The sequence below is a fragment of the Amblyomma maculatum genome, chromosome 11, assembly GCF_055883805.1.
Source record: "Amblyomma maculatum isolate TAMU_Amacu chromosome 11, ASM5588380v1, whole genome shotgun sequence".
NCBI classification, from domain to species: Eukaryota; Metazoa; Arthropoda; class Arachnida; order Ixodida; family Ixodidae; genus Amblyomma; species Amblyomma maculatum.
The window spans coordinates 76058161-76078858 of NC_139354.1; the positions used below are offsets into that span (position 1 = coordinate 76058161).

A 20698-nucleotide genomic window follows, 5' to 3' on the forward strand; every position below is an offset into this window, starting at 1 on the left:
GTCTTGAGGGTCTTAAATCTCCGGCAATGTCGAGTAACATTGGAGATCAAACACACGATGTCCTTGGCAATGAGGAAGTGGTAGACATCTTCCACAATGCCCTTGCGCAGATGACCTATTTATCTTCCTCAGTCATCCGGCAGTTTACGGTCTTGCACAACTTCAGTATTGCCTCGTTGTAGGTGGCGCAAGCTTCACCTGCAGCCTTGTCCTTTCGAGCAATTGTCAGCTTAGCTAGTCAACGGCTACGTGTCCGGTAAGAGATGCTTTCCTCAAAGTCTTTATCCTTGTATACTACTATTCATTTCAACTTCTGGATTGCTACAATATTCTACAGCAGTTGTCAAGAAAGAATGTTGCTTTTCTTGACATCTAAGGAAACTCCCCGAAATGTCATCGTTGCTTCGATGCAACATATTATCGTTCCGGCTACAATATTTTCAAATAGCTAAAGTGGCGTATGAATGTTACCTGAATAAGAATATATAGGTTGCTTTTAAATTACTCGCGAACCAGATAGGGACCAGCAGGAATTACACCCCTATAAGATTGAAAGGCTACTCACCTGAGGTCGAATTCGTAATGACCTGGTCGTTTCTGAAGGAAAAAAAACGTAGTGGAACAGTTCAGGATAAAAATTGTCATTATTTGTTTGTTCGAATTTCAAACAAATAAGGTTGTTTCGCTTGTTCAAAGCCTAAACATTCATCAAGATTTAAGCGATTTAGTGCATCTACGCTGAGTGAATTGAGCTTTTCGGAAAAGATGCTACCAGCCTTAATAAATGTACCTACCACTGATAGATCATGCACTTCAGATGGTGCACATTATATTGTCACCTGACTCATGTACCTCACGTTGTAGCTCTTGTCACAGAGGTTGTGTTATTCTAGGTCCATTTGGAAACGTCTTTAGGAAATATCAGAACGATTTCTGCCTTGTCACTTATTTCGTTTCTTCTGTGACCACGAGAGCAAAAAGCGAAAGAATCTTCCCAGTCGGAAAAAACTATAGAAAAATTTCTGATGTTACGACAAAATTTATATGCGGTTTTTGACGGGAATCCTGTTGTGACAACAGAACATTCTGTAGTAACATCAGAAATTTCTGTAGTTACAACAGAAAAGTGCTACAGAACTACAGACAACAGAAATATACTACAGAAAAGCTACAGAACTACAGAAAATCTGATGGTTACGACAGAACTACAGGATATTTTGTCGTTTTTTTACACAGTTCTGTAGTTTTTTCGACTGGGTTGTTTTTATTTCTGTAGACTAACATATTTTGCACTGAAAAATTGAGATGGGCAGGTAAGTTAGCATTTTACTTCGACATTGTGGGCTCTGTGGTTAAAGCCGCCAGTGTAGTACATATGAAAGCGGGTTCGGCCATGGACATGGCAGCGGCGTTGTGATGGAAGTGAGGGATGAGAATTTCGTTCCATGGTACCACTTCATTGCGCACCATAGATCTTCCAAATCGCTGAATTATTCAAACGTGCTCCATTATGCCGTCTTGCCGCGGTAAGTAAATATTGTTTTGCCTGTTTCTCTTCACCACACGCCTGCGGCTCATTGGGTTCCAATACTGGTGGAAGTACCATCAATTCTTCCTCCTGTGCAGAATAACGCGACCCGCCTGCTTCTCGTCACCAGCCGTGTACATTTTGGAAGCCCGTAGGCTCTGAAGATTGTCATCCGAGGCCTTTCCTCTTGAGTGAATGCCCCTACAGACAAACCCAGCAGTCATGGAAATGTCACTGCCTGACAAAACCGCAAGTGCTCCTTTTACCGCTCCCGTACACCTCCCCCTTCCGATCTCTCTCTAATGCAACGCATATTTGCTCTCTCATAATACCCCTCAAAGGGCCCACGAAAATTGATATACTAGAATTATAAAACGCGCACTAGCACTAGGTAACTCATAAATCCTCTCTGCGACGCAAAAATTTTGCAAGCAAATTTCATTACCACAGATCATATGGAGAATCGAAAATGATGCTCCTCCGCTCCTCCTTAAACTCAACCAAACCCGGAGAGCAAGAAAACAAGCCAACCACGCCTTGCGCCTTTCGTCTAACTTGTCAGCATCTAAAGAGCTGGCGTGCCGAGCAGCCCCACTGGCGTCAAAGGGAAGTATTGCCAGCGGCGCTCTGTCGCCGAAATCGGGTGCGAGCAGTCGCCGGGACCAATATTTGAAATTATTTGCAAATTATCGGGTCCTCCTAAAAAGCTTTCAAATCTCTTTCAAATATTGACAAAGACCATATCTACAAAATATTTGCATTAGACGTTTACCCAGTGTAGCATTGCAGGGGCCCTTTAATGTCCGAAGAATAGAAGCTGCGGTCACTCAGGAGCGGAGTGAAAGGACAATTGCTTAGCGGCCTCACCCGTAATCCGACCCCTCCCCCCGTCGCGGTATTTTTGACCGACGCTGTCTTCATGGCAAAATGCTGCAGCAGCGGGGTCCAGCCAGTGCTCCCGCTACGCGGCATCAGCGGTCAAATTATCTGCGTCTGACCAACTCGATTGGGATCCCCCACCGACACCCATCCAGCCTTACTCCTTTGCGAACATATTATACAGAGCCGCCCTGCCAAACTCCTGGTTCACTTTTGTACCCACATCAGATAGTTGCAGTGAGCACTGCACAAACGGTTTCCTGCAGGGCGTAACGGTGACAGGCCCATGGGAAATCTGACCCCTGGCGCGCGGCCGATTGGAGGTGTACGTGCTACCACTATGGCGAAGCAGGTTATTTCTACTGGCGGTGTCCTTACCGCAAACTGGGACTTTGCGGGTTTGCCTGCGAAAGCCCTTGTCCGCAGAACAGTGAATGGCCACATGATGTCGCCGATTACGTCACGCTTCAGGCCTGTGCGCTATCTTAGCCGTGCCATAAATCGCGATCACCACATCCTGGCCGCTCTTCACCTTCTATGTCCTATTACACCATTCCAAGACTTGGGTTCTTAAGCGCTCACAGTGAAACGTTTCTCCGGCGACCTGCGGAGGTGAGGTCGCCAAAAAATACTTCGCCAAAACGCTTAAACATCCATCTCGTTCACATCGCCCCGACGACCGCGGTATCACCGACCAGAGTCAATTATTAAAAACATGAAATCACTTTGATCCGCATCGCAGAGTCCCTGAACTTTCTAGCCGCTGCACTAGTTAGGTAACTCCGAAACCGAGAAGTGAAGCCTTAAAGCGGTGAAGAAAAATTGGGCAGAGGCAAAATCGACGCTAGGCGAATTTCGAAGAACGCTACGATTATCCTAATTCATATGAAAGGGGAAGCTAAGGACTTAAAATCTACATGTAAATCAGCTTACTATCAGTTACATATAAAGTGTTTACTAAGGTAAGGACAATCATAGACTTAGAATCAAGTAAGAGATCAAGCAGGTTTTCGGAAAAGGTACTCTACTATCAATCTTATCCATATCCTAATCCAGGTGATAGAAAGATGCTCGGAATTTAACCACCAGCCCTTATACATAGCATTCATTGATTACGAAAAACCATTTGGCTCAGTAGAAACTTTGGAAGTTATACGAGCATTGGAAAATGATGATGCAGACGAAGCGTGTGTGAAATTACTGAAAGATATCTACAGTGTTTGCACAGCGACCACTGTCTAAAGAAAGTTCTGTCTAAAGAAATGAACAAAATTCTCCTAAAGGAAGGTGTTAGACAAGGAGACACGATATCACGAGTAATATTTACAGTGTGCGTAGAGGACGTATTCAGAGATTTGAAATGGGAGCAGTTAGGAATAAGAGTCGGTGGGTAATACCCTAGTAATATGTCATTCGCTGATCACATTTGTTTTGCTAAGTAACTCAGGGTATGAACTGCAAGAAAGGATAAATCACTTGGACAGGACAGCAGAAAGGCAGGCTTGAAAATCAGCATGCATAAGACTAAGGTAATGTTCAGCAACCTCGGCAACGAAGAACATTTCACAATAGGTAGCGAAGCACTGGAAGTGGTAGGTGAATATGTCTACTCAGGAGTATTAGTAACCGCAGATTAAAAACATAAATAAGAAATAATTAGGGCAATAAGATTGGAACGGAGCGCAATTTGTAAGTATTCGCAGGTTATGATTAGCAGTTTAGCGGTATCGCTGCAGAGGAGGGTATACAACAGTTGCATCTTCAGTTCAGTTCAGTTCAGTCGTGTCCAACTCTTCGTGATCCTATGGACCATGTCACGCCACGCTTTCCAGTCTCTCACTATCTTCCTAACATCACATAACTTCATCTGCAGTGCCTCGAGGATGCCATCTAACCATTGCGTTCGATGCCTACCCCTTCTTCGGCGACGCTCAACCTTTCCCAACATCAAATCTTTCTCCAGCGACTCCTCTCTTCTCATCAGATGACCAAAGTAGCTGAGCTTTAACTTTATAATTTGACCCTCCAATGAGCAGTCAGGGTTTATGGTCGACAACATCGACTGATTTGACCTTCTGGCAGTCCAAGGAACTCTCAGTTGCATCTTACCTGTAATCAAATATGGGGCTGAAATGGAAAGGCTAACAAAACAGGGGTCTAATTAAGCTGAGGACAACGCACAGCGCTAGGGAACTAAAAATGGTAGGCGTAACGTCAAGAGATAGGAAGCGCGTACAGTAGGTTATAAAAATAACTCCAGTCAATAATATTATAGTGGACATCACTATAATATCCACAGCTATTCAGAGCTTGCTTAGAGGAAGTATTCAGAGACTTCGAATGGGACCAGTTAGGGATAAGGGTAGATGGAGAATACCTCAGTAATCTGCGATTTGCTGATGACATTGCCTTGCTAAGCAACTCGGGGGATGAACTGCAAACTATGATTGATGACCTTGACAGGAAAAGTAGAAAGGTCGGCTTGAAAATCAATATGCAGAAGGCTAAGGTAATGTTCAACAGCCTCGGGAAGGAACAGCAGTTTACATTAGGTAGCGCGAAGTAACTAATGAACAGGTAGTAACCGCTGATCCGGACCACGAGAAGGAAATAACAAGAAGAATAAGATTGGGATGGAGCGCATTTGGCAAGCACTCGTAGATTATAACTAGCAGCCTACCGGTAACGCTCAAGAGGAAAGTATACAACAGTTGCATTTTACCTGTACTCACCTATGGAGCTGAAACGTGCAGGCTAACCAAAAGAGTTCTACTTAAGTTGAGAACACCCCAGAGGGCTATGAAACGAAAACTGGTAGGGGTAACATTAAGAGATAGGAAGAGTGCAGAGTGGGTCAAAGAAATAACTCAAGTTATCGGCATTCTAGTGGAAATAAGAAGAAATGGGCATGCGCAGAACATGTAGAGCGAAGAGAGGATAACAGATGGTCGCTTAGGGCAAAAAACTGGATTCCAGGGGAAGGAAATTTTCGGATACCACCCGTTTCCAGACTACTGTTTCTACGGGAAACATTGCAGCATTCTGTTACTGCAGTGGGCAATGCACAAGAGAACAAGTTATCTCCGTTGAATGTGTCACATATCCGATACGGTGACCTTACGAATGCCAGTTAGCTGAAAAGCAGCGGAAGGATGCGACGCTTAAACGACTCTTTTTTAAGATCAATAAGGAGTTCAGATCGGGTAACTTTGCAAAGTACTGCTTCCTTGAAGAAAAAAAGTCCTTCATCGTTATGAGTCCTTGGCAAATGGAAGAAATTTTAAACAGGTTGTTGTGCCCCTGGCATTCAGGCATCAAATCCTCCGAATGGCGCATGAACGTAATACGTCCGAACACCAAGGAATCCGGTGCACGACTCATTGCGTCCATGAGGAGCTTTATTTATCTAATATACGCGGAGATGCCAGATGTGTTAGCGCTTGTGCTAAGTTCCAAAAAAATGGCACCAATCATACCAAGTCACGACCAGCTATCATGAAAGAAGCAAAGGGAGGCAAAGTACTGCAACAGCAAACCTACATCTACGCCTCGAGTAACAGCGGCAGCGCAACTAGCGCGCATCAGTTTGGGCCTGGAGACATCCGACGGTGACTCCACTGAGCAGCTGCCTGCGAGTCTGCGTCGTGGGATTCTGTCATAAGCGTAGAGGAAGGCCAAGTCACCACCAAACTGTCATCACGAGTAGAAGGCAGCTGCGCATATGCACGGTTTACTACCCTCGGGAAGTACTTCGGTGCTAATGCTGTGGCCGTGTGTGAGGTGTATGGTGGTGCGTTTCTGGTGACGAAAAGGAGTTTCTTACGAGAAGTATAGGGTAGCAATATGAGCCCTCAAGTAGCAAAACCGGAATTTCTGTTTGTGTGGGAACACGTAGTGTGGTTAGTATTCTGCAGTTTAGTCTCCCCCGCCACGCCTTCCCCTCCCCGGTACCAATAGTAGTTGCGAGAAACTGTCTTGAAACAAGGGAGGTTGTGATGATGATGATCGTGTGTGCGAGTGCGCGGGTTACTTCTGGAGAAGTGAATTGCGGTCGAGTGCGGGGCGAACCAGTGCGCGTGAGTTTGTTCAAGGCAGGAGAACGGAATGGAAGTTCCAGAACGTCGCTAGGCGGTTGTTTTCACCGTTTTGGCCTAGTGTCAAAGGCCGGCCCTCCAGCACCTGTCGGACACCTGGTCTATGGTCTGGTGCTATACAGCTCTCCGCCATCTTGCGAACAACTCCCAGAGGCAGCTCGCCTGTACCATCGCGCCTGACCGCCGCACTTGACCCTCTGCAGTGCCTGGACGTGGCCTGCCGCTGTACCTGGTACTTGGGCGCCCAGCGTGAACTGGGCCGGCGCATTACCTTGGGCGCTGGTCTCCTGGGAACCAGATCCATGACCTGATTTCTGCACAACCTTCCAAGAAGCAGACGTCTATCGTTGGCCGGCCATCGCTACAACTTGACGGCAGGGCACCGTCGGGATCGCCGGCTGTGACATTTGAGCAAGTCATAGTAGGACGCTTTTTTGGGCCTGTCACATTACATCTTAATGTAACCTATATGCGTTTGTGATCCGTGATCCGCTAATAATCAAGAAAAGCGTGTGTGTCCGTGAATATGATATCGTACCTGCCTCGAGCTCTAGAAGGGACCTAGGCCCATAACAACATAACACCCACTTTTCTCATTCTGCGCGAATGCTCCCGCGATGCAACCTGCTTTTCGACTTTTTCTGATAGCACGGTGTAATGATAGATCTATCGAATCACTTGATAACGCTCTACACCTAGATGGCGACAAAAAGCCTCAGCTCATGAAGTTTCTGGCGGCACTGCGAAGCTGCGCATCACCTATGATAGCATAACACTAGAACCATGCTCAAGTATACTCGCTAGAGTTACCAGCGACAAGTCACAGCTAGCTCTACGTGTTGTCGGGCATTATTTATCTCTCTTATTTGATTTAGACGCATCTGTAGCGCGCGGTCTTAGCTTCCATTATGGCAGTCAGATTTGCCATATATAAAGTTCAGTAATAACATCGCTTTCGCCATCTACAACTGAAAATGAACGTTTGGTGGTTGCGTGGGTCGCCGATAAGGTTCGACCTATCCGGTATAGAATGCCACTTCATATCAACACCGGCCACTATTTCTTTTGATGGCTGAAGCATTTAAAGAGTCCATGTGGCCGCTTAGCGCTTTGGAAAATACGGCTGGAAGAACTCGATTTCGCCATCCTTTATGAGTGTGGCCAGAATCACAGACGCTGATAGCACATCGTGCGCTCTCATCGAACTCCCCTGCAAGACACCGAGAACAACTACATCTCCCTCGTATCAATCAGTACGCTCGACTTCCAGTCCAGACAGCGTACCGAACCGAGCTGCGACTGCTGACTGATCATCTTGAAGGAGGGTACCCAGTTATGCCCCTGCACCTAGTTCGTGGAATATAGTCTTTCTGTCTCCGGAGTACCATGATTAAAAACGAATTCTCCTTCTATAGCATGAATGTACCTTCCCGTAGTATAATCTAATTTACAAGAAATCTTCCTTGAATGTCATGATGAACTGACTCCTGCCACTCATGGTCTCAGACTGCAAGCATTACTGGCCACCGCTTGAGCCCAACGACAAGAAATATGACAGTGACGAAAGACCTTTCCTAAAGTAGGCATGGACCACCTGGGGCCCTTTCCTCTGTCGTCGAGCGGCCACAAATAAATCATTGTTGCCACGGACTGCCGCTGGTAGTGCCGCGAAAATATCAGTTGTTTATGCACATCATCGTTTTTCAACATGGTGCTCTGTCGGCGATCATCATAGAACAGCGAAAGGTATTTGCAATTTAGCTCCTAAGGCCTAGCTTGATACTGATTCACTCTGAACTTCATCGAACCACAGCCTACCACGCGAAAACAAATGGGACAACTATGGGAGAACTGTACGGGTAAAGAAGACCTTGCAGGGCATGATCGCAATATGCGAAGACATTGAGAATGAGCAGGGGATAAAATCCTGCCTTACATCACTTTCGCTTACAACATCGCAAGGCAGGCAACAAATCGACCACACCATTCCGTCTATATATGGGTATATATAGGTGAAAGTTTCTACATCAATATTTTAGTCAGTGCAATGGTCTCTGCCATGTCGGCAACTACAATTATGAAGATGTTCCTGTCGACTGTACCTCTGATTTTAGGCGCAAAACCGCATTTCCGAAAGCAAGTCCGGGCACCATAATTCCTTTCCAAATACCCCTCAAAACCTCATACCTATTGTATCCCCACCAATTCCTTATGCTTCATTATCCCGGCATTCCTTCGCCCTTTGGACTTAAGCGATTGCTCATGCTTTCAAATGTATGCCAATCCTTCGTTTACCCATACCCCCAGATATTTATATTCTGCTACTCTAGGTGTTTCATGGCCTTGTATTTTAAGACCCTGATCAGTTGAGACGTTGAAAATCATCAGACCCGACTTAACTGCGCTGGATGGATGGATGGATGGATTGAATATAGGAGCGTCACCTTTGAAACGGGGTGGTAGCAGTAGCTATCATGCTCATTTTTCTCCCTATATCTTAATTATTGATTTAGAATGGTTAACTAAACCATCATTCTATTTATTAAATTTTGTTCCTACATTACTAACATTATGTCACTTCTCTGCTTTTAAGCCACCAATCTTCCAGCCGTTTTTTGCTAGTTTCCACCGCCGGTTTATTCACCCGGCCACTGTTATCTCTAAACCCCAGAGCTTCAGGAACAGTGATTGCGCCTGCACCAACTTCCCGATGGATACCATTACATTCGAGTATAATATGGTCAATTGTTTCACTGGAGTTTCCACATACAGCACATACAGCTGATTCATTTGAGAAGCGTCACCTGGCGGCAAATAGTAGCATATATATAATTACTAAGCAGCCTACAATAGCATTTCGGTCATGCACCGCGCGTTCTTGATTTGATAGATTGCCTAATTCATATATGCAAAGTCCCCACTGCCCCCAACAAGCAAACGCTCTGGCTCGAGAGCTGCAAGGACATAAATAAAAGGCTATTAGCAGTTGAGCAGTGAAACGAAGTTAGCGTACCTTCTGATATCTGCACCTAATGACGAACATAAGCGCCTGCCGCGGTGTAATTCCAACGTTTCTGCAGTCCCAGCTTCCGCTTTCTGTAGTACTTTCCAGTACGTGGACTGTATTTCCAAACATTATGAGTGTGACTTATCAGCTAAACGGTGCGTAAAAAGCAAAAACCAGCTTAGGATCAACTTACAAAATCACATGCATGCATTGAACGCAAACCCCAACGGCCTATGCACGGCCGGTTCAAGGTGCCCATCGAAATGACCTTTTGTGCCTCAGAGGGGTTGTTTACGCTGCTTATATCCGTGTTGCGGTTTCAAGTATTCATTTGCTTCAGCTCAGCTGCGTGTAAAGCTTACGTAGAGCTCCACGAATTCGCGCGACTCTCGCCTGGCTATAATCGATTGGCAGCCAATTGCTGCTTGACGTATAATGCCTGAGGTTGGATTATATACTGCCTTTTTGTACGTCATTACAGCCCTAGATAAATTTTCAGCTCCTTAAATTTGTTGTAATTCATACATAATAAAAATTAAAGCGCTGGATCCATACTGACTTCATGCATTCGAATGCGGACGCTGGGGATTTGTACTACCCAGCAGAGGCCTAGGGGGCACTTTTTAGCACCGTTTTCGTGGCGCCCCCTGGACAGCGCAAGGTGCACGTTTGTAGTGCACTTTTTTGTACAGCTCCACGGCACTATGCCTACTTGCACGTCTGCCGCTTCTTAAGTCGTGACCATAATATAGAAACAGTAGTTCCTATATTATCGTCACGACTTAAGAAGCGTGACGACTTAAAAATCGTGAAGTTCAGCCACCCATTATAAGGGGTGACTGAACTTGATGTTGTACTTACCTCCAGGTATTCATAATAATACAAACGCTGATAAAACTCGTTGAGGCTTCTGCCCTTTGCTTGAGAGCTTAAACATTGCGTCCTTCCTTGCCCAATGAAATTTTCGTGACCAGTTACAAGTACAACAGCTTCTTCTCCTTTCACCATCTGCAGAAAAAATAATTAGCTAGAGTCGATTCTAGCTATGCAAATCTGTTTTCAAATCTGCACTCCTGGAAAACTTGCCTGTCAGACAGAGAAGAAAATTGGAAACAAGTCATCCTGCACTAGAGCATGTTCGACCGAAAGGCAGTTTTAATACAAAATTTTTATCTCTTTCACTGATATAGCTAATGTGTTGCTTAACCCCAGGCTGTGGAAAGATTGCGGTCAGACGAGTGCAAGACGACAGTCACTATTTATTCGTAAATGTGCTCTACCGTTGCCTCTCGAGGTAAAAACAAAAATATTTAGGGTATATTAGGTTATTATTCAAGGAGTCAGGTTCAGATTCATCTAGTGGCCTGATGCGCAATCCAGCATGGCATCGTGTAATGAGAGCGACGCAAGGGGGCAAACATATTGTGTGACTTCTGCAGAAATGATGTGTAAAAAACGACATCAAATGCACGAGCCTAGATTTCGCAGCAAGTAACGTAAAAAGGTGAACTCTGGCTGCCGATATTAAGTCTTTTTCTATGTGAACTCTACACATCTCAGGTGCACGATGCAGGAAATAACAAGTAAGAGTGATGCATGAGCGCGCGTGCACTTTATGTTCAGTGTGAGAAAAACTAGTCCAGTGAGGCGCACTTTGCTGTTACCTTAGCAGTGAAAACATTTTGTATACTGCACCAGCGATTGCTAAGATTCTTCACGAGAGAGTAGATATTGCACATCTAACGACCAGGCGTGTGCAAACTTCACCAGCACGAAATAAGGTTTTAATTGGAAAGTACTTGTTCAAACAAATATGTTGCACTTTTGGCGTTATGAATTTGTTTTATATATGTTTCTGGGAAAGCTTTATATTATAGATGAGCTATGGGGAACGGATATGCAGTAAACCTTGAAGATTTCCGCGTTGTTCAATCTATCTCGTCACAGGCTGGGTTGTAACGGGGAGAACACGTTTTTCTTTCTACACGTAAGGACTTTCCGACTCATTTCCATGGGCGGTTAGTCATTCGATTTCGCACTGTCTAAAAGCTGAGCGCCAAGTGCTCTAGGTATTTGTGATATTTTTAACTTTGTTGGGTAAATGATATATACTTTATTTAGGTAATTATGATATTTGCTAATATTTAAAAATGTGGGCCAATTTAAGCGATAAAACTTGCTCGCAGCTGAAATGTCAAGCCCAGAATGATATACTCGAAATCATTACCTCAACACTTCCTGTAACAAGTGAGCAATTTAGTTAAAAGAAATAGGCATACGTGACCCCGTAGTTGCATGCGCCCTAGTTCGTATGCGAGATCAGCATTCGACAGAAGCGCAATTTATTCAAACGCATCCTTCCGTTTCATAAATACCGGAGGTAAATGAAATATGCACTCTAAGTAAAATGCAGAACTTGTATATTTATTCAGTTGAAAGGGTTTCATCAGGATATAGCACTAAGAAAATTATTTGTGCGGCTGCTTAGTTACCGGTGTTACCTACTCCATGTATACCTCGTCTTTGCTAACGGATTTATGGAAGAGGAATGCTTCTCTGTAACCTTTTGCAATATTGTACCTTTCTTCTAAACGAAAATAGGATTTTACGCCAAATGGAAATAAAGGAAGAAATAAAATTATGCAATGCAAAACATGCTTGTATAAATTTCCAACAACGTATGTTGCAAGAAGTCTGCCGCTATTAGGATACCTGCTTGTCCACATTCGCAGGTCCTAAGCATTTCATATTTTGCCGAGCGGAGAGAACTGAAGGAAAGCAATACGGTTGTACTGGTTTGTTATGTACATTTACGTGATGACAGAGCATAGCAAAAAAGGCTGAAGCAAAAAACAAAACACTGTTACGATGCGGCAAGCCGATGAAGACGACAGTACATGACCGATGGCGACGGTATATGACGTTTAATGTATTGCTAGCGGGCCTAGCGCGAGCGCTCCTGCCCGCGCCACTGCCCGCTTCTTTCTCCTTGCTGGTACGAAACATGACCCGGGGGCGTATTGCCAAACCATATCCCGTAGGCGCACTGGTGCAGACGACGCTTTCAGCAAGTTGAACGGCGATTATTGCTGAAAGGCCTCTCTGAACGCAACCTAAAGGTAACATACACTCACGAGGCAGGAAATGATTATTAGGAAGGTAATATCTCAGTGTAACTGTTGTCATACCGATTGTTACTTAAAGGTGTCTGTGAACGCAACCTAAATGTAACATACACCCACTGAAGGCAGGGTATAATTACGGTGAAGGCAATTGCAAAAAAAAATATTCAGAAAAAAATTCAACACAGGAGTCAAACAGATGTTTAAGTAGCAGCAGTGCAGAGATGGGTGGTGTTAATCCATTGCCCCACCAAAACAACGAGAATGGTGGCCTTTAAATGCGTTCTTATTCGTTTAGACAATGTATCCACTATTTATCGCCAGGTGGCGCTGCTCAAAGGAATCATGCGCCAGAGCGTCGTCTGCTCGAGTGCTCCTATGGGATATGGTTTGTTAATAATTAAGCGACCCGGGGCCATCGAGCGATCGTTCCGATCGCGAACGAGGAAGTTAATCGATGTTGAAGAGTTCATGGCATGATAATGGGCGTGTTGTCTGGATGCTTGAAGAAGAAAAAGAAGGAAGAACAGAACGGCTTGCCGGCACGATGATTCCCCATGAACCTTGGCCCAGGACACTCTCAGGCCACACGTCGCCACGTCGCCACGACCCCATGGCGGAGGCCAAGGCACGCACCGCATGGCATATGCAGGGGAGGATGCCTTCCAGTGTAGTCGTGTCTTGAGTCGTGGAGTCGTTGTTCAGCACATCAGGTCAGTGGAGTCACATATGGTCGTTCGGGTCTCTCCTTGTCTTTTATGGTCATCTGTGGCCCGTCTCGGGTCAGTCTTTCCTTCGTCGTGTCTGGTCGGGGCGGGGGGACGGGGCGGAGGAACGGCAAGATTGTGCTGGGTCCGGCAGGCTGGGGAACAGTCATCCGATGCCTCCTCACCTTCAACCGACGGCGCACGAAGTCGCGGGGCGCCGACGCTCCGCACCGAGATGAGGGGGTGAAGACGAAGTACCTCGCACCTCCAACCAAATGTTACGATGTTGCAAGCCGAAGAAAGATGACAGAACGTGACCAACGGCGATGGTAGATGACTTTTTAATGAATTGCTTGTGGGCCTAGCGCGAGCGCTCCTGCCCACAACACTGCCCGCTTCTTCCTCCTTGCTGGTCCGTAACAATATTTTATTGCTTTGCAGAAAAGAGGCAGCCAAATCATAAGTTCACATCTTCAGTTTCAACATTAACCCCCAGCGGCATGCTCTCTAAATCAATTATTTACACTATATAATCTCGAGTTCCATATTGTGAAGAATATCATGTAATATTTAGAGTCCAGTCATTTGGAAGCACTTGATTACATTTTTAAATCGCTAATGGCAAGAAGTGTCACTGAAACTTCCTCGCCGGACGCGCGATGGCAAAAGTCGACAGTTGTGATGGAGTTTTATTGGCTTCCCGAAGGCAAGAGAAATTAATCACTACAACAAAACAATGCCGATTAAACTGGTAGTTCATACTTGAGACAAGATATTATTCCCAGCAGAACAATGAGACTCAAACCACCAGGCTGTGACAAAACATATTCCATTTTAGCGTCGTACCTTCAGATCAACAAGCGTATGCAGCAACGTTTAGGACAATTATCCCACGAGATAAAATAATTGCATCTGGCATGCGGAAGCTGCTGGTCTGTGGCATTTTCCCCAGAAAGAAAACAAACCGACACAAGTTTACATTATTGCAGCCGCAGTTGCAGCTTTGGATATCTATTTATTACCATTCCTAAAATAATCTGTGGCTAAATAAATGTGTCGTGTGAGATTTTTGCTGAGTGTTGTCCGATTTTCTGACATGCATGAGTATGCAGCACACCCTTGGGTGCACTTCTCGTGTAAAGCAGGTAGAAACTGAATGCCACGCAAAAAGCAAAAGAAGGTGATTTTGATGAAAAATCCACGTTGTGAAAGGAAATGAATACAATATGTCAATTGTATAATGCATTACAAGAAATTTATTTTTCTGCGGTCGAAAGCAGGCCTGGCCTATAGACCAGTCCTATATATATATATATTGTAACGGTGAAATAACAAAGGGGATGTTTCTTTACAGTGATATGGCAGTGGGACAAGGTGCAGCCTACCAGCCCCCAGGCACCAACGCTTCCTCCTCTTCTTCGGCCAGACCAGCCCAATCCTTCCTCGTCGTCAGTAGCGTGACAATTCCCCCTACTCAGTCTAAGTCCTCTGGGCGTGTTCGTGAGTCGTGCGAGGGTGCCACGGCTTCAAGCGGGCAACATGACATAGTTCGGTTTTGGCAGACCGACGACCCGATGCTGTCAGCCGGACTATTGCATAAGGTTAATCACTGATGCGTTAGACAACCACATAAGGGCCGTCATAGTGGACCAAGAGTTTTTGATGTAGGCCACTGCGCCGATTTGGACGCCACAGCCAGACTAAATCGCCTATGAGCACGTGACCCGCCGGTGACTGACATCGTATCGCACTTTAGAACGTTCTTGTGAAGCACCAGACCGTAATCGGGCGATTCTCCGAGCTTCTTCGGCGAGACAGAGGGTCTTAGCCAGGCAGGGGTCTTCACGGCTTGTGAAGGGCAGGATAGTATCCAGGGAGTAGCGTGGCGGTCTGGCACAAAGCAGGAAAAATGGACTGTACCCAGTCGTCTCATGCCTGCGGTATTAAACGCATACGTGAAGAAGGGTAGTATGGTGTCCCAGTTCTTATGCCTTGCGTCCACATACATGGCTAGCATGTAGATAAGCGTTCTGTTGACGCGCTCAGTCAAGCCATTTGTTTGGGGTGGTATGGCGTCGAATGTCGGGACGTTACGGCACACAAACGCATGAGCTCTTCAACAACATCAGCAGTGAATTGTCGGTCCCAATCAGTGGTGACAATTCGAGGCGGCCCGTGTCGTAAGATGGCTGAGTGCAGCAAGAACAGCGACACCTGATGCGCCGTAGCAGGCGGAAGAGCGGCGTTTCCACAGTAACGTGTGAAATAGTTCACGCAGATTACAATCCAGCCATTTCTATTCACGGACTTCGGAAACAGACCTACGAGGTCGATGCCTACTTGATAAAACGGAGCTGTGAGGGTCTTCACAGTGTGCAGCAAGCCAGATGGAGTTACAGTTGGATGTTTGTGGCGTTGCCTTTGCTTGCAATAGGCAACGTATTGTTCAATCGTCGAGCGCATTCTGGGCCAGTAAATTCTTTCTTGAGCACGGTGGAGTGTTCGAACCGATCCCAAATTGCCCAGAAGTTGGATTATCATGCATGACACGCAATACGTCCGTGCCAAGAGTCTTGGGAACTTCAAGTAGGTATCGCTGGCCGACAGGCGAATAACTCTTTTTTTCATAGGAGGCCATAACGCACACAAAAACGGCTTGTAGGTGCGCTGGCTTGGCGGCAGCAAAGAGAGGCTGCAGACTGCTATTACTTTGCAGTTCCGTTTTGAAAACATTCGTGTCGGGGAACGATGGCTCGAAGGTCGATATATAATTGTCGAAATCGTCGCTGTCAGGTCCAGTCGTTGCCATTGGCATCCTAGAAAGACAATCTGCGTCTGCATGACGCCTCTCGCTTTTGTAAACCACGGCAAAGTCATATTCCTCTAACCGGAAGGTTCCGCAGCCAACAGAGTGTATGATGGTCAGTCATAGAGAAACAGATTGGTAAAGAGCGGACACTCGGCGAAAACTGGCCCCAGGAAATCACACGCGACTTGTTGCGCTGCCGCCGATTGATGGATGGCGGCACCAGCGCGGACATGTGCTGACGCACGCGCGACGGAACTCGCTGCAGCGGTAGCCCGCCGGAGCAGACGACAGAAAGATGTCGAAGGGAGTGAGCGGTTGTCTGCTCGTGCCTCGCCGCACCTGTGCGGCACAGGTCGCGTATATCTATCTCTCATGGGCTGCTACGCGGAACGACCGCGGTTTGGAACGACGTCAAGGTCAGCAACATTTTTTGCTTAACTACGCTGCATTTGAAGCAGTTTATCATGACCATGCCGGCCGGTGCCAATAGGGTTTTGCAGCTCGTGAGCAGGCGCGCCGGTGTTCAGGCGCACTTCGTGACGCTCCGGCAGTTTCCAACTGCGGCGAGGTTTAATATGTTGTGTTCCTGCGAAACTGGCTGCATTTCGAAAAGTTTACCTCAGCACGCTAGACAAAGTGGCATACTGCAATACTGTTTTGCAAAGGCTGTGGTGCAGCTGCGTTGATGGCCAGTTTAGAGCTCTGGGAATTATTTTTGATGTTATGCATGCTGAAAATAAATAGAAACACTAGCAGACCATGTAAAACCAAAATAATGCGCCAAAAGGGCAGGGAAGGGCGCAGCGCATGCTAGCATTCAAATCGCTCGTCTTTCACCAAGACCGGAAGTAGTTGCCGCCGGCCGCTTGGTGCGCTACAGTCAAATGGGACCTATGGTTGGAACCTAAAGGAGTGTCCGCTCTTTACCAATCTCTTTCTCTATGGGTCAGTTACGATGGTAAACGACCGTCCGTACAAATATGAACGAAAACATTGCACAGCGAAAACTACAGCCAAGCATTCCTGTTCGGTGACTGTGTAGTTTCGCTCCGGCTTGCTCAGGGTATGACTTGCGTACGCGATAACATGCTCTCGTTCATCGTGCCGGCCGTTGGACAAGTACAGCCCCGATACCGATTCCACCAGCGTCCGTGTGAACTGTCACTACAGCAGGATTGAAGTGACGTAGGATGGGTTTCGATATTAAAAGAAACTTCAGTTGACGAAATAACGCGTCGTAGTCTGGTGTGCAGTCAAAAGTGGAGTTTTTGTTGAGAAGGCACGTCAATGGGTAAGCAACGTCAGCAAAGTGATGTATAAAGCATCTAAAATTCGAACACAACCCTAGAAAACTGCGCAACTCCTTCACTGTCTGCGGGGGTTTAAAAGACTCAACAGCGGCAGTTTTCTGGGGATCCGGCATTACACAATCACCACTGACAAGGTGCCCTAGACCAGCGCTTTGCGCTCTCCAAAGCGGCACTTTTTGAGTTTAGAATTAGGAAGGCGTTGCGCAGACAATTCAAGACACGTACTAGATGGTCATTGTGTTCTTGGAAGGACTTCCCAAATATGACGACATCGTCCAGATAGCAAAGACAAATGTCCTATTTTAAACCGCGCAAAACTGTGTCCATAAAGCGTTCAAATGTGGCTGGCGCATTACACAGCCCGAATGGCATAACATTAAACTCATAAAGGCCATCTGGCGTTACGAAGGCTGTTTTTTCTTATCCGCAGGGTCGATTGGAATTTGCCAGTAGCCAGTAGCACTACATGTCCTGCCCATGTCCATTTGTTCTTCTTAATTTCCACCGACATTCTAGTGGAAATTAAGAAGAAGAAATGGACATGGGCAGGACATGTAGTGCGAAGAGAGGATAACCGATGGTCGCTGAGGGTAACAAACTGGATTCCAAGGGAAGGAAAGCGTAGCAGGGGGCGGCAGAAGGGTAGGTGGGCGGATGAGATTAAGAAGTTCGCAGGGGTCAAGTGGATGCAGCTAGCACAGAACCGGGTTATGTGGAGAAATATGGGCGAGGCCTTCGCCCTGCAGTGGGTATAATCGGGCTGATGATGATGATGATGATGATGATATCTGAAATCAAGACAAGAAAAATAGGACGCACCAGAGAGGCAGTCGAGGGCATCGTCTATGCGAGTAAGAGGATTGACGTCTTTTTTCGTAACAGAATTTAGACACCGATAATCGACGCAGAATCGCCATGAACCGCCTTTTTTACGTACAAGAATAACAGGGTTAGGTGACTCATGTATCATCTTCTTCCGTAGCATATCCTCCACTTGCTCATGAATGGCTTTGCGCTTAGATGGGGACACGCGATACGGCTTTTGACGAATGGAACGAGTCGAACCAGTGTCGATGGTATGATGGGTCCAATGTGCCGGGCGAGAGGTTTGTCCATCTGTTTGAGAAACGTCAAACATAGGCGAAAAGTGTAGAAGAATATGCACAAGAGTACGGTGTTGAGGTGAGCTTAGATCGGCGCTGATCATGCGGAAGATCGAAGTTTCTTCAGCAGCCAGAAGTACGGTGGCACTCGTAGCACCGGTACCAAAGCAACGACGTGTGGCGCATCGGATCCACAGGAGGCAAGCTTCAATCCCGTTGGTAAAACTGCGGGCTCGGACGATGGATTGATTGTCCATAACGAGGTACTACCGTTATGCACCGACATCATACAGTGAGGATTAAGATTTTTCTACAGGCATGCTGAGTCCTGAAATGAAACCAGGTCAAGACGTGGAGCGGACACGGGGACGAACATGGCAGACAAAAGTGGAACTACCGTGTCTTCGGTAATACTAAAAACGGTTTCTTCATTACGGCCACTTTCAAAAAGAGTCGGCAGATGCGAGCCGTCAAAATGAACCTCTCGACTTCGGCAGTCCACGTTAGCGCCACTAAACTTCAAGAAGTGCATTTTTAAAATGATGTCATGCGTTGACTGGGGTAAGACTACAAATTCGGTTTGACAAATTGCACCACCCACAGAGACTTGCGCACTACACAAACCCAGTGGCCGCAACGCCTCTCCACTCACACCACAAAATGTTGAAGCACGGTCATATTCAAACATCACTTTACGTCCTAACAAGCGCCTAAACTGATTACTCATTACAGCCACAGTCGCACCCGTATCCACCAAAGCTAATATACACACACCATCAATGAACACACGAATTTTGTTTTTGAGCATTATCGTTTTAGGGATGTTGGCACAAAGCACATTTCCAGCGGCCTCACCCCCATTGGTCGTGCTGGTTAGTTTTCCTGCCGAGGCGACATAATGCGCCGCCGCGGTGATGGAGAACGACGCGCACGGAAGGCGGGTGGAGGAGTAACACTTCTATCAGATGCAGGGGAATGGTCGCGGAGATTATCGTTATGGATGTTGCGGTAATACCCACGCTGAGTATTTGATTGCTGAAAAACGGGAAACAGGACTGTGTGGCCGATTATTGGGTACTGTTGGAGGCACCGGGCGCTTATAGCGAGGCGGGAACCTACTGCGGCAGTACCTGGCGTTGTGACCTTCAACGCCGCAGCCGTAGCATATAGGTGGGGAAGATAAAAAATGCTGTGGATAAGAGCCAGGAACAGCTGGGCGCGTCGTAGGTCTGGCTGAATGCTCATACTGCTCAGGAATCTTGGTAGGTCGAATTGAAGATCGATGTGCACTTGAGGCGACGTCATACCTTGGGGCGTCAAGCATCGACGCATTCCGGTTAGCGAAATGCATAGGCGGATAGTCAATAGAAGCTGCAACTTCAGGAGCTTACGCGAAAGGCCGCACTACAATCGCTTGTGGTGGTGAAGCCGGCCGTCTAGATACCCTCTGGACAGACCCCAGCAGATTCGTGCAGGGGAAGTGGGTTGAGCCGCAGAAGGCCTTCCCGCACGATTTGCCGGATAGTCGACGGAAGATCTAGTTGGGCATGGTCATCAAGGCTGGCCACGGTAGGCACTGTGACACATTTGCACAATCTGAGGATCTCTTCTGTATAAGTGGTACAAGTTTCATCGGGCTATTGAGCTCTGAACAAGGGTCTGCTCAGCCCGCTTCCTGCTTGGTACAGAGTCACCAAAACGCTGTTTTATCTCGGTGGCAAACCGTTCCCAAGTTGTCAAATTGTCCTCGTTATTCTCCAACCAGGACATAGTCGTGTGAGTTAGAAAGAAAACGACATTTGTGAACATTGTGATAGGGTCCCACCGATTGTGCCAACTAACTCGTTCATAATGAAGTAGCCACTTCTCAACGTCCTCACATTCTTCTCCTGCAAATGGTCGTGGTTCCCGGTAAGACTGGCAGGGAATAAAGCTGGAGGGGCAGGCCTGTCACTAGCCTTGCGTGCAGCGTCGCAGCTGGCATGGTTGGATGGTTCCATGATGGTTGGAAGCGGTGGCAGTCCAGCAAGGCGGCGACTACGTCGAATCTCCAGTTGGTCTTGCTGCTCCGTACTTAGGGATCGAACGGAGCACCTTCCACCTGAGTTGTTACGGTGAAATAACAAAGAAGGTGCTCCT

General features: G+C 46.6%; 1 protein-coding gene across 2 annotated transcripts in view; it reads right to left on the reverse strand.

The window, feature by feature from the left end:
- The window catches only part of LOC146174196 (uncharacterized), a 78117-nt gene that overhangs the window by 30970 nt on the left and 26449 nt on the right, over positions 1 to 20698 (reverse strand). For both annotated transcript variants that reach the window (XM_084584523.1, XM_084584522.1), the window contains exons 5-6: positions 10370 to 10516; positions 566 to 597 (exon numbers count right to left, since the gene is read on the reverse strand). In XM_084584523.1, coding sequence (XP_084440649.1) covers positions 566 to 597; positions 10370 to 10516 — 179 coding nt within the window. The remainder of the gene's footprint in view (positions 1 to 565; positions 598 to 10369; positions 10517 to 20698) is intronic.